Source organism: Streptopelia decaocto (assembly GCF_964273445.1).
Source record: "Streptopelia decaocto genome assembly, chromosome: 8".
NCBI lineage: Eukaryota > Metazoa > Chordata > Aves > Columbiformes > Columbidae > Streptopelia > Streptopelia decaocto.
Window position 1 is genome coordinate 11,281,988 of NC_138662.1, and position 14,244 is coordinate 11,296,231.

General features: G+C 38.0%; 1 protein-coding gene and 1 long non-coding RNA gene across 2 annotated transcripts in view; one reads left to right on the forward strand and one right to left on the reverse strand.

Moving 5' to 3' along the window:
* Positions 1-14,000, forward strand: part of LOC309443190 (contactin-3-like) — a gene marked incomplete at its 5' end in the record, with an annotated part of 73,992 nt that extends 59,992 nt beyond the window's left edge. Inside the window, 11 exons of the mRNA XM_082059930.1 lie at positions 570-745; positions 3,659-3,776; positions 4,965-5,123; positions 5,222-5,371; positions 6,102-6,172; positions 7,062-7,296; positions 7,461-7,576; positions 8,181-8,367; positions 11,608-11,720; positions 13,064-13,232; positions 13,805-14,000. Of these exons, the coding sequence (XP_081916056.1) occupies positions 570-745; positions 3,659-3,776; positions 4,965-5,123; positions 5,222-5,371; positions 6,102-6,172; positions 7,062-7,296; positions 7,461-7,576; positions 8,181-8,367; positions 11,608-11,720; positions 13,064-13,232; positions 13,805-13,905 (1,595 nt within the window). The 3' untranslated portion in view covers positions 13,906-14,000. The remainder of the gene's footprint in view (positions 1-569; positions 746-3,658; positions 3,777-4,964; positions 5,124-5,221; positions 5,372-6,101; positions 6,173-7,061; positions 7,297-7,460; positions 7,577-8,180; positions 8,368-11,607; positions 11,721-13,063; positions 13,233-13,804) is intronic.
* Positions 8,703-13,924, reverse strand: LOC309443191. Its single transcript, XR_014184757.1, has 3 exons — positions 13,787-13,924; positions 12,570-12,748; positions 8,703-11,110 (listed from the first exon to the last, which is right to left on the reverse strand). It is a non-coding gene; the product is annotated as an uncharacterized lncRNA (long non-coding RNA).
* Positions 14,001-14,244: the final 244 nt, after the last annotated feature.

The following is a 14,244-nucleotide window of genomic DNA, read 5'->3' on the forward strand; positions in this document are numbered from 1 at the left end:
GAAATTTTATTTCTACAGTATTTACAGCACTAGAAATTCTTTTCCATTAATGTGTTTCTGGAATAAGAAGCAGCTGTTCTTAATGACACTATTTATGTTCTAGATGATATATGGACCTAAATATCCAATGCATTCTACCCTATGTGGATTTCCTCTAGTTTCCAGATTTTATGAGCTTATGAGCTCCTTCTTTCTCTCCCACCTCTTAATCTTCCCAGTGGCTGCTACTACAGCTTCCTGCCCCAAAACCAGTGTTATTGCTGAGAACTGCACATGCTCTTGCATGGTAATGTCAGTGCTGTGGGCTGCAGTGTGTTTAGCTTTGTAAAGCATATTTGCCAGTACACAGCAGGTTAAAATTTACCTTGTCAGTCTCAAGTAGCTCCCACTAGTAAATGTGCAAGGACATGAAGCTCCAACAAGAGGGGTTGAGCAGTAGCATTTATAGTCCAGCTGCATAATTTGAAGTGACTGTCATTAATCACATTTGAAGAACATGGTAGAATATTAGTAGCAAGCAAAGCTCAGCAATACAGGAATCCAATAACTGATGTTTCTGCTCTCAACAGAGCCAACCAGGATTATTTTGGCACCTTCCAGCATGGATGTCACTGTTGGAGAAAGTGTTGTCTTGCCTTGCCAGGTTCAGCATGATCCTATACTGGACATCAGCTTCACCTGGTATTTCAATGGAACACTCACCGATTTCAAGAAGGACGCTTCTCATTTTGAGAAGGTTGGAGGGGTAAGTGCCAAACACCTTCTCTTCACTTGCCTTAAGCAGCAGACTTACTTTTTTTCTTCTTTCAACATGGTAAAATTAGGATGTTTCTCCTCTTTTGAGAATGTAGAATTTTCTTCTTTGTTGGAAGTTGTTCATTGAGCTTGCTTGCTGCCCATAACACCTTGTACTTTAGACCTGAAGTACTGCAAGTTCCTACTTCTGTTTCCACATCTGGCCCTACATGATCTTCCCCAAGATCACGTGAAACACAGCAATGACAGATTAAGCAACCTGACACAGACTTTTTGAGCTTCACCCTAAATCTGAACAAAAACATCCCATCTTTCCTTATTTTTCCTGCACTTGTATCCCAAGTGTATCCCAAGCATTCTGCCTGAGCCTCTCTGGGTGAGAAGCTGATGTCTCATTAAATATTTGCTGTGCAGGATGCAGAGATGCTCCTGAGGGCTGGGGGTGGCAACATTAATGCTTTGTAGAATTTAGCCTTCTAATCAAAACATGAAAAGTAAAGCATTAAGAACAGATGAAGGATGTATCAAGAGAATGAAATCAATTACCACAAAAGGCCTTATTACAGTGCAAGCCACGGCCGAGTGATAACAAAACAAATAGCTGAGCATCAGCATGAAACTGGCCATTATAAGCCTTCATAAAGTTTTCTTTCATATAATCTTGCTGTGTCTCCTGCTATAGAGGAATAGCTGTGGGTTAGATGCTACTGCCTGTGAAACTGTGACATTTCAGCACCTTTTTTCTCTTTTGCCTGTAAAACCTCAAAAGATTTAGCATTTAATCAGTAGGCACCAAACACACAGATTGTGCTGCAGTTTGCAATTGATTAAATACAAGTGCATGTGGAGATGATGAGATTTCCTTGTAGGAGCCATGAGATATTCATATATCATGTACATTTTCACCGAAATGTTTCGAGAATTACAAACTGACCATCTGTCATGCTGTAATGGGAATGCTCTGATTTCATAGCCTGTTACCTTCCAGTATTGCTACACGGACTTTATTTATTTAGTAATATTTCGCCCCAGCTGTACTCTGGTTGTATACACAAATAGTCATATTAGAAAGGAAAGGTTAAAAACACACCAAAGCCTGAATCTGACCATTTTACTGGCTCAATTAAGGCTTCATAAGCTGATTGGAAAATGCAATATTTCTTCTCACTAAAAATTGCGGCTTTTTTCTCAAACAAACACAGGCATAATTCCAAGTAAAAGCCTCATTTAGGTGTCTTTTTGTTTTCTTTCCTTGAGGGGAAAAACCATCAACATGTAGTTTTTCACAAAAAATTATCAGTGCTGAAGAAAAAGTCAGGGTGAGTATTGGCTCACTCAGAACTCTGAATCTAGAACATTCCACTTGGAAAATTGTCGTAAGGGACAGAATTAGGAGGTTTTATGGAATGTAGACGTTTAAGTTTGGGGTTTTTTTTTACACTCTTACTTGTGTCAAGAGGGATTGAAGCTTGTTAATAGAAAACTTCATAGGTTACCAAGAGATCCACAAAAATATTTTATGGCCTTTGTATCACATTAAGGTCAGTGGAATAATTTCATGTGGAGTTCTATGTGGGTCACGGTAAGTAAAACAGCATAAATACGTTGTCAGCCTTCCAGTAGTTGCAGTGTGTATTTGTTAAATGAAAATATCTGTGCAAAAATAACTTCATCTTTCTTGGTTATAACATGGCAAAAGGAATGTTATTTTAAAATGGATACATTTCTCTGCAATGGAGTCCCTGTCACAAATGCCTGAGGTCTCTGACATGTAGTAGTTCGTGGGAACGTTACGGGACCACCACCTGGTCTTCCAGATGGTTAGAAAAATATAGGACGGAACACTGTCTTACTGCTCTATTTTTTTTGTTAAACAGATGATTTATACAAAGAGTATGGCAAAGCAAGCAGATTCCAAAATTTTAAACAGATTGCCTCTAAAGCGTTTCGGGTTTCACCTGCTTATAGAGCCCAGCAATGGCTGAGATAGTTCTGCAGTCAGGAGCAGCAAAAGCCATTTCAGCAGCTGTTCATACTGCATGGGGTAGTCTTTATTTCTGTTCTGTGTAGCACTGGAGAAAGGTCACCTGGACTTGTCCACACTGAGATTTAGCCTGGGTAGGCGAGAATGTGGACACGCTGATGGTCTGCAGAGCCATGGGAGGTGAGGGCGCCTTCTGTGTTGTAGCTTTTTGCTGCTGCAGGTTTCTGTGTTTTCCCCAGTACTTTCAGATTGTTCACCAAAATATCCACAAATAATGTAAATACAGTGTTAAATTTTTTAGCTGGTTTTTACTTCAAGTAGAATTACTCTATTTGATAGTCCCTTCGTTCAGATGTTTAAAATTCAGTTTGTTAAAATAAATTAATATCTAACATTATGAGTATGCATTGCTGCTGTTGGTCATTCCCTGAATATCCGCTTCCAATCACACAGATGGATTTTAGATTGCCTTCCACTTGCCTCCTATTGTATTGTAGGCAATCAGTGCTGAATTGTCCTGCAAATACTTACATCTTTGTTTTCATACAAGACCAGGTATTGTCGTTTTATTGTCACACATGGAAGGGAATCAGATGGAATTTTCTTAGGGTTTTGAGACAAATGGTCACAGGGCATTGACTTTCTTCATGGTTCCTAATAGCAGTGAGGAGGTACGTTCCCAGTATGAGTTAACCATGTTGTAGCTTCTCCCGTAAGAGGGATACTACCTCATGTTTATTAGGAAAATGCTTACAAATAATTACCATGGAGCAGCTGATGGGTAATAACTTGGTATCCTTCAGGCTCTCTGCCAACGCAGTTTTTGAGCAACTTCATCTTTTCCATTTACAAATACAATCTTAATATTGAATTACAAGGTAGTACATTTATGTTAATAAGAACTTTGTATTTCCACAGAGTGCATCAGGAGATTTAATGATTAGAAACATTCAGCTGAAACATAGTGGAAAATATGTGTGTATGGTGAAGACAGAAGTGGATAGCGTAGCATCTGCAGCAGACCTTATTGTACGAGGTAAATTTCAGCTTCAGTTACCGTGAATCATATTGTCTTAACTTTTTTATATTGTAGATTGCAGAAACAACTGATGTTGTTGATTACAAAACCAATTCATGACTTGAATTATGTGATGAATGACCATGATTTGAATTATGTCATTCTGCCTTGCTGTTAGGGAGAATTTTAGCTCCATTTTTGGATGAAGGCTAATTTTTCCCAGAGAAAGTAAGAGCTGGAGGATATAATATTGACTTCACATCTTTTCTCACTGACAGTCCTTTGAGTCACTGGTGAGGGGGAACTCGGTATTGGCAGCCGTGAGTCAGGAGTTGCTGCCACAGCAAACTGGAGTTGGGGTTGGTGACTCCAGAATCCTTCCTGTGAAATGGGCAACTGCTGCCAGAGCCTCGGAGGGGTTTTCTCCTGGGGACACACTGCAGTTGTTTAAAGCATATAATGCAGGCTTTTTCCTTTTCATTCAGAGCTTGAATGTTTACAGTTAAGCAAGAACCGTAGCTCTTTGCTGATGATACAGCTACATGTATTGCAAGGGAAAAGCTATAATCCAGAAAAGCACATTATGTGATTAACACTTATTCAATATATTTGAAAATGTAGCAGATATTTTTTAATTGTCTGTGTGCTGATAGTTATTTCAACCCCCTTTGCTGGTGCAGGTGAGAGAAAATGCAGCATTGTTTCCAGGCTGCCCAGAATCAGGATTTTCCAGCAGGCAGCAGAAAGCTCGCCCGACTGAATTGCTGCTCAGGGTGCTGATCAGATGTTGTGCTGAAAAATTGCTACAGTGCGTCATACAATAAAACAGCTGTAGATAACAAATTGGCAGACTACAGAGATGTATTAGTAGATTAAAAGAGGACATTGAGGACCAAAGTAAAAGACACTGGAAAGATAGAGGGATCATACTGAACAAAGTTTCTTAAAAAACAAACCAAAAACAAACAAAAACAAACCCAAAACCACAAGAGAACCCTGTCATCTGTGCAGCAGTTCAGGGTATTTCAGAATTAGATTGAGTTAAGGTTAGTGAATGTAAAACAATAATTACAGTTGTTCTTATTCCAAGGTGAATTGTTTTCTTCCTCCCACGGCGCTGATGAAATGGGAATCCATACTGCTGTGTCAGTGATTTCCAGGGTACTGGCTTTACAAAACACTGTGTATTTTTCAATCTGATTCTAGGTTCACCTGGCCCCCCCGAACATGTGAAAGTGGATGAAATAACTGATACCACAGCTCAGATCTCCTGGCAAGAAGGCACAGATAATCACAGCCCAGTGACCACTTACACCATACAAGCAAGGACACCCTTTTCAGTTGGCTGGCAGCGAGTTACAACAGGTAAACACCATTTTTATTACAGGCTCTGTTGAAATGTTTTTGACCAGGAACATCATGTTCTTAGTTTCTATTCTTTTCTTCCTTTTTGTTTTTAATAGTTCCAGATGTGATCGATGGAAAAACATTCACAACCACAGTAGTGGATTTAAATCCTTGGGTTGAATATGAATTTCGTGTAGTTGCCAGTAACAAAATAGGAGGTGGAGAACCTAGTTTACCCTCAGAAAAAGTAAGAACCGAAGAGGCAGGTTAGTGGGTTCTTCTATTATTTGTTTTTAATTCAAGAACCTTGAATATTAACAAAAAAAAAGAGTGTTCACATCCTTGGCTCTTTGCAAACAAGCTTGGAATTGCCATTGAATATAACTAGTTTAATAATTATTTTTTCCATTTGGCTGTAGGACAGTTTGTGTTGCATTAATGAACATCAAGAAGCATAACATATATTTAAACTCTGTTTAGTATGCCAAAGTCTGTCAGTTCAGGCAGTGCTGCAAAGTCTGAAGGTATTAATGGATGGAAAGAGGTTAATTTTGACAGGGTTTTTCATTCCTAGTGTTTGATCAGTGTACACCTTCCGTGTAATAAGCATGTGGGTCAGAACACCACATCAGTTAAGACCCCGGGAGTTTTTACTTGGAATAAGGCCATTGCCCAATACAGCTGCATAAGTTAACCCTATTGAAAAAATGAAGCATGCCTCAAATTTCCAGAAGTTCATAACCATTAGCACAGGTGGTTCAGTCTGAGCTAGTGAGGTTCTTCAAGCGCTCAGAAGAACACCAGCCTGCCCCAGTGGTGGAAAGCAGCAAGGGGAACGCAGGACAGGGCTGGGGCTTTCCAGGACTGCCCACCCGGCCTTGAAAAGCATTTACCTTGATTTGCCAAAGCTATATGAATGCCGTGGGTTAGCGTCATTATATGATGTTATGTCTTGTGTCTACACTGTGCAGACAGCTGTACATTTCCTTTTCACAGTTCCCGAAATTCCCCCATCTGAAGTCAGTGGGGGAGGAGGCAGCAGGTCTGAACTGGTCATAACGTGGGATGTAAGTTCTCTGGCAAGCAATTTTCTTCAGAGAATGATTGTTTTCATTCAAACTCTGCTTAAAAGATGAATTTCCCTGGCTGCAGCAGCTTCTCATCTAGGATGTATATGTGCTCGGTAACATTTTGTAACGTGAGCTATGCACGTTTGCCTTCCCTCTTTCGCTTTCCTCTGTTACTGTGCTAGATGGCAATCAGTAGAAAATTTAGTTAGTCTGTGATTGCTTCTGTTCTTAAACAAATATTAACGCTAAAAAGGGGGCAGGAGGGCGGGGGAATAGGAAGGGATAATGCTCAAAGGATAGAGGCAAAGAATTATGCTTTTCAGTGCAAATTTGCTGTTCTTGCTTTCCTACCATTAGCTCTGGATGCATGTGCCAGCCAATACGATCAATCAGATGCTACTTCATATTATGTATCCCCTTTTTAATGATTAAAAAATGTTAATGTTTTGTTATTAACATTGACAACTCTGTGTGATTTACCTACTCATAATCACATCAGAGGATGGTATAAACCACTGTATAAGGGTAGTATTTGATTCTGTCATAGCTGACTAAGCAATTAATTATTAATTGTTCATGAACTATGGACTGTAAAATTGAAAAATACTTGTAGTTACTGAAGAGTCTCTTAAAACAGTATACTTAGTAGAAAACAAAGAATATACCTAAAAGTTGTTGTCTTCTTGAAGTGCAAATGTTAAAATAGGTTCAAAAGAACATATTTTACTCTGCTGTACCAGAGTTAATTTGCCAATGGAATGATGCCAAATGCAGTACCAGAACCTGGTTACAATCACGTAATTTAGTTGGTACTTTCTTCCTGCAAAACATGACAAGTGCTGTATGCAACATCAGAGATTTCTGTTGTCTCTTGCTTTTCTCACAGCCCATACCAGAAGAATTACAAAATGGAGAAGGATTTGGCTATGTTGTTGCTTTCCGCCCCTATGGCACCACAACATGGATACAGACTGTGGTCACCTCTCCTGACACACCAAGATATGTCTTTAGGAATGAAAGCATCTTGCCCTTTTCACCATATGAAGTCAAAGTTGGTGTCTATAACAATAAAGGAGAAGGGCCGTTTAGTTCAGTAACCACAGTTTTTTCAGCTGAAGAAGGTATGTGAGCAATTTATCTCCAGATTGATTGAGTTATCTCCAGATACTTTAACAGGAGATGTTTCATCAGAGAATACAGCAACAGTTAATAGAAATTAGGTCACTTTGAATATGCACATGTTTATTTCCGGTTCTGCTGGTATCTCATTGATTTCCAAATACAGAGCCCAGCATAGCACCCTCCGGTGTCTCTGCGACAAGTCTGTCGTCCTCGGTCATCGAGGTCTCCTGGACGGCCATTCCCTGGAAGATGAGTAGTGGAAGGTTACTGGGCTACGAGGTAAGCTCATCTAAAATAAACTCCCATTTGTAAAGGGTCAGGAGCTGGGAGGGTCATGCAGGCTGCAGGACAGCAGCACAGATTTACAGAAGATTACCACATATCTTGGTTTCTTCCTGCCCCACCCACACTCAGAAGGATATTTTCTTCTACGTATCTTTGGAAACAAAGAATACAGAACGAAATTGTGATTTGATCCTGGGCTGATAGTCATGTGTCTGTCTAACAGTATTTTTGAACTGACATATTTTTCCAGAATTATATTTACTTCCAAAGAAACTATTTTGTAAGGTACAATTTTCTGAGTTTAACTTGATTACTTTTTACATGAAGTAATGGTTTTCCTCTTGTCATTTTTTAATTTAAGCAAGTTCTAATATTTCACTTCCCTTTGTCCTACAGTCACATTAAAAAGAGCAGCAAGCGTGAAAAGCAGATGGATAAGTTTTTTTTTTTACATAGTAAACATATTTTTGAAACTTTAATGTATTTCTACCTTTTTCAGCTGAGGAAAAAACGCACTTAAAGGAGTCAAATGCAATGCCGTGGGTGAACAGCCCTATTCCGTACAAGATTTCAACTGGTTTTGGTTTATGTCTACTAGGTTAGGTACTGGAATAATGGTGGAAAAGAAGAATCTTCAAACAGAGTGAAAGCTGCAGGGAACGAGACATCAATAAGAATAACAGGTTTGAAGAGCAACTTGGCATACTACACAGCTGTCCGTGCTTACAACAGCGCTGGGGCAGGTCCCTTCAGTGCCACAGTAAACGCTACCACAAAAAAGACACGTAAGTATCTTGAATTTAAAGTAAGGAGAGACGTAATGGTGTGTTAGGACTTACAGGCAAATGAAAAATAGGTGCATTACTGGGAATCACAATATGCATAAATGACCTGAATTTTCATACAGACTAGACAAGTTACACTATTAAACTGATCATAGATCTTTCATATTCTACCCTCTGCTACTTCACCAGGATGAGTAAGTAAAACTCAGCTATGCCAGTGGAGCATAGAAACTTTATTATTCTTCTAGGGGCTGGAAGAATTCTAAAATAACAAATTCTGGGTTTTGGAAGGAAAAAAAAAAACACAGACACTTGTTGAATTTTTCAGGGTTTTATAACATATTTATAAGTTCTCTAGGGCATGGCTTTTAAAATGCAATGTTCCTTATACACTTCATGCAAAACAATTCGTCGTGTCCATTGTTTCCCATTAACAAATTACACAAGAGGCCACTTTACTATTAAAAGGAAAAATTAAGCTGGAGAACAGATTGTCAAAGGCTGCACTAATTTTTCTACAAATGGAAATATTTTTAGTATGCTCTTGCATTGTAATAAAATGTAGAATCAGGGTCATCAATCTTGAAGTATTTCTGTCAGACTCACAAGAATGTACAATTAAATGTGTCTGAAAGGTCAAATTCCCCGGAATAGTTATTAACATCCTTCTACAAAAGTAGTCACATCATGAATATTATGAAATAATCTAGTTTATCAGAAATGATTATGCACAGAAATGAGTGTCACACTCTGTCACTGAGGACTAAACCAACTCAGATTAACATATTTCCTAGAGCTTAAATATATTATATGCACAGCTACCATTAATTGGCTGATATGAAGTAATTCATTGTCTGCAACCTGTACCTGATATGTGATGAATAGTTTTCTCTAATTCATTATATATGTGGCTACTGGTTGCTCACTAGATGTTGCGCCAGCCTGGTCAGTGATATCTCAGTCCTTTTTTAGTGACCACCTGCCTTTGGGATGTGTGAACAAGAACTGGACAAGCACCTGATCCCATGGATCTGGGTCAGGCCCTTAGACAAGATCACAGCTATTTGGAATAATTGAAAAGTCAGTTGCCCTATGTCCATGGATCTTGCTACTGAATAAAGAGAGCAAAACCACCGCAGTACAGTATAATGTCAATCTGAAGGATTTTGCTAACTATTAGTTGAGTTAACTGACACAAATATTCTCTGTACTGCTGAAGTAGAAACTGATTTTTTCATTCAAATGTGTGATGTTTGATCAATCCTAATTTCTACCTTAATTTGATTTTTTGTGATTGATGTGTTTTTCACAGTGAAAAATTTCTGTGCATGCTGCATTTACATTCACCCACATGACCTGCAAGATACCTCTTAGTAACTACTAACCATAATCTTAGGTTCAATTTGCAGTATATTACAAGACTGAAAATTCAGTGTTTATCTTTGACCATTAAAGTATGTTTGCTGTTATATTTGAAATAAATATTCATGTTCCTAGTCCAAAATAAGAAGTGTAGTTTTGTTTTATAAAATATTGCTATATAAAATGGAAAATAACCGGGGAAGACTTGCCTAAGTTTATAAGGCAAGATGTTACAATTATTTCATATTTAGAAAGTCTTAAAGTACAGCAAAATGTTCTGTCTGTTGGCTGCAATTCACAGAAATACTGCTGTATATGGCCAACTTAAAGCATCTTGGAGAGAAACCCATGTAGCTGTTTGCACACGTAGCACTGGACATGGAATTAACATGATGTGGAGGTTCAGGATCTATTAGAAATGAAGTTCTGAACACTGGAGATTACTGGAGATTTTGGTATCTAAAGTGAACTGGAGCCTTCTGAATCATTTCCATAAGTCAAGTGGTAGATAGAGGCTTACAGTTTTTTATATATAATTACTCTTCATTTTTACAGATGTCGCATTAATATTTTGTTGTGGATTTAAAAGAATGACTCATTTCTTTTGAAATTCAGTTTTTAATATGTCAGTGTGGAAACTATTAATAAATGCTGTGATACTTAATTCTCAGGAGTAAAACAATCTCCTCTTACATTTACAAGAAGTGGCCATTAGTGCATCATTCTAAATCCTACTTAGCACGTAGAACAAAGCACATACTGAAAAAAACCCCAACAAGACCTGAGTGTGCTTATTTGACTTTAGAATAATTCTTTTAAGTCTTGTCCTTACATTTTTGTCTCTACTTCATGTTAAGAAGTATAATGAGCTGGGCCTTGATCTGACTGCTCACGCAAGGAAGGTAGGGAGCCACCTGTGTGAAAGAGTTTAACAGGAAAAACAAAACAAAACCCAACCCATAAGTATGTGTGTAGGTGTTTAAAACCACTGTTGGTGTTTGACACTGGAACCTTCAGCATCAAAGCACAGTGCAGTCCACCTAAGCAGTGGTTGCCTCCACTAGGTGACAGCAGCAGTAAATTGTTTTCCGTAACACATTTAGAAAAGATTTTAATCATTGGTTGTGTCACTGCATGACCCGTTTTTGGGGAACCCAACTTGAGGCATCTTAAGAGGCTTGTACTTACCTTCACCTTCCCTAAAAGCTTGGCAGTTTCAAGACATATTGAAGTGTACAGCCCAAAGCACACTGCTTCTTTTGAAAATAACAGTCTCAAATTGTTAATGAACAAAAATCCCCAGTAGATTTCCTTGGCTGAATCCCACTGTTGTTCCAAATGCAGATACTGAAATGGCACCGACTGCATTTTGAAATCACGCCTTGAGTTAAAAGAACAAAAAAAAAACCTGTCAAGTACTTTTATATTACAAACACGTTAAAGTAAATCAGCATAGTGTATAGATTTGAATATTCACTAAGACTAAATTTGTCTAACAAATAATCTATTGTGAAGTATTTGCTTATTCTTGACAATATACTAAAAATAGAAAATGGCTGTTGCCATCATTTGCTTCATTAGACTTTGTTCTAATTGATCACCCATGTCCTAAGATGTATGCTTTTGTTTGGCTGTATTTAGTAAAGGACCATCAACAGATAATACAAATCCAGAAATAACATTTATGTGCCATTCTATTTTTCCTTCCTTCTGTTTTCCCAATTCAGTCTCTGAACCATAAAGTACACAGGCAACATTTCAGTTGCTTTTGCATCTGAAATGTAATGACAGTCAATTACCTGAACTATTATTTCCTACTGCAGAATAAATCAGTAATGCCAATTAAATTAAAGTCATGCTTTTATTATGCATTTGAAGCACCCAGTCAACCACCAGGAAATGTCATGTGGAATGTCACCAACTCCAGAGTAATCCTCAGCTGGGAGGAAGTAAGAGCTATGGAGAACGAGTCTGAGGTGACTGGGTATAAGGTAAGTGGAAACAGACCAGAAAAATACCTGAAAACAATCCCCAGTGTGCTTTTGCTTGTCTCTTTGCTCAGCAGTAAGTTCAGAGGGTGCACAATACCACATCTAAACCATCTCAGTAGTGCCTCCTTTTTATAGCTGTTGGTCATATTCTAACAGTGTCTCATAAACCGTGAGCCTTTTACCATTCATGGTACAACTAAATGCCTTCTCCTCCTTGTACAAACAAAGCCAGGAGCTGCAGGCATTGCTGCCAGCTCTTGGGATCCCATTCATCCCAGTGTTTAACACTTGGATGTGTGTTATATGTGTATAACATGTAGCACATGCATAATACTTATTATAAATGTTTAACGCTTATAAATGTATAACACTTACCCAAATGTATAACATTTTAAAAGAAACCAAATAAGCCAAGATTTATCTAGTGGGTAAAGTGTCCATTGCTGGCCAGGTGTATGTATTAGTATCACATACATCAAACTGATATTCTTAAAGCTTTTTCTTCTTACCTACTATAGGACATGCTCATTGTCTTGATAGAAATTACATTGCTGCATCTACTCTAATCTGATGAGCACACGAATGTACAAGTATTTAAATATGTCATATATCTTTAAAAGAATAGCTGAGGATGTCTTGATGAGCTGTGTACAGCTGGATCCCACATGATACATTCCTGCATAAAAGATTTATGCTAAAGATGTGACTATGCAGTGTTCTGAGTTGTATTGGCAAGAAATACATGTTTACAGCTTAGGTAAGGCACTGAGCTTCATAGACAGTTGCTGACCTAAAAACACACCAAGTAGAATTTCAAACCCAGTACCGCTCTTAAATCCCTCCACTTGCCTGATCACATTGTGCAGCAAGCTGTGACGTTCAGGTGTAGCTCCCATTCTTTAAAATGCATGACACCAAATGCAGTTCAAGTTTCATGATGGAATAATCACTTGGCACTTGCAGAACATCTTCCAACACGGTCTGTAACGTTGTCCTTCCCAAACTACATATTGGCATAAGCAGTTGACCTAGATAATGACAAGATTCCAAATGGTGAGATAATTTATGGAATGATGATTAATTATTAAGATACTCAACAGAATATATTATTCATTTGTTACCATTATACATTGTGCCATTTTAGATTAAAGCTGGAATAAAAGAGCTTGATTGATGTTACCTTCTTCCTTTAAATGTAATTTTGCCCTATACTATTAACCAAAAAATAGATCTCTCATCACATCTTTTTAAAACCTGAAAGCTTGTTTCTAAGAAACACAAAAATTGCAGAGCAGGTCCTAGTGGAAGAACTGATGCCCTACAGCTCTGTGCTTGTGCTGCAGGTTTTGTACAGGACCAGCAGTCAGACCAACATGAACGTGCTGAACACAGACAAGACAACTGCTGAACTTTTCCTCCAGTTTAATGAAGATTACATCATAGAAGTAAAAGCAACAACCGATGGTGGGGATGGCACTAGCAGTGATCAGATCCTGATTCCCAGACTAGCCAGTAGGTTGATACTGAATTACTGTTATTTCCTCACGTGTTTATAAGGGTCCCCAACCAATATCAGAACCTCCTTTGTACAGAGAAACATGTCTCTGCCTTGGTGCAGGAAATCATTTCTAAATTTGCAGCTGACACCCAGCAGTTGTCACAGCTTGTCTTTGTGGGAATGAAAAGTCCAGATTGATTGGGGGGTGGGGGAGAATTAATGCTTGTATGTCATATGCTAATAAGGTAATAAAAAGAAAAGCAATTAACAGTCTTCATGCCCATATGCATGACAAACTTCATTCTATTGAACTGGTGAATTACCATGTAAATCAGTATTAAAACATTAGACTTTTTACTTTTCTCCTTTTTGTTATTATTACCTTGAAAGTAAAGACCGTTTATACAGTGTCATCATTTTGCAATAAATTTCTGTAGTTTTAAAATAGTGTATTTTTATAAATTTTAATTCCTTCTCAGAAATTAAAATTTACAATCATTTTTGTTTAGCAACTAGGAAGAGCAGTAATTTGTCAGAGCAGATACTCATGCTTTCATTTAATCCTGACCTTCTTGATTTGTCACAGGTATGGATGCAAGAGGTTCTGGTCCCTCAGTCTTGAATATCTTCAGTGTATCCAGCTTCTTACCAACAATATTATCTTTGACTCTAAATTCAGTGTTGTGATGATACATTTGCATTTGCTGGCAGTGGGGGGGGAAGAGACTCGGTTACTAAAGTGCTTTTTTTAAAAGAAAACAACGCAGTGGTTAATGCATGTTTTTCTTCTATCCTTACGTGTTTTTAAATTCTTTATATTTCACTGTAGGTCAAAGTAAAAATAACATGTAAAGTTTAGCAAATCCTTTAAAAAGGAATCTAAAATGCCTTAATACTTGAACCAAAGGAGTTTACATATTACATACTTCAGATACAAAGTAAGAGAGAGGGAAAGCAATGGCACTATGATAGAGCTACGAGGATAGAGCTTAGCTCAGTGAGAATCTCCATTTCGGCAGTGACACT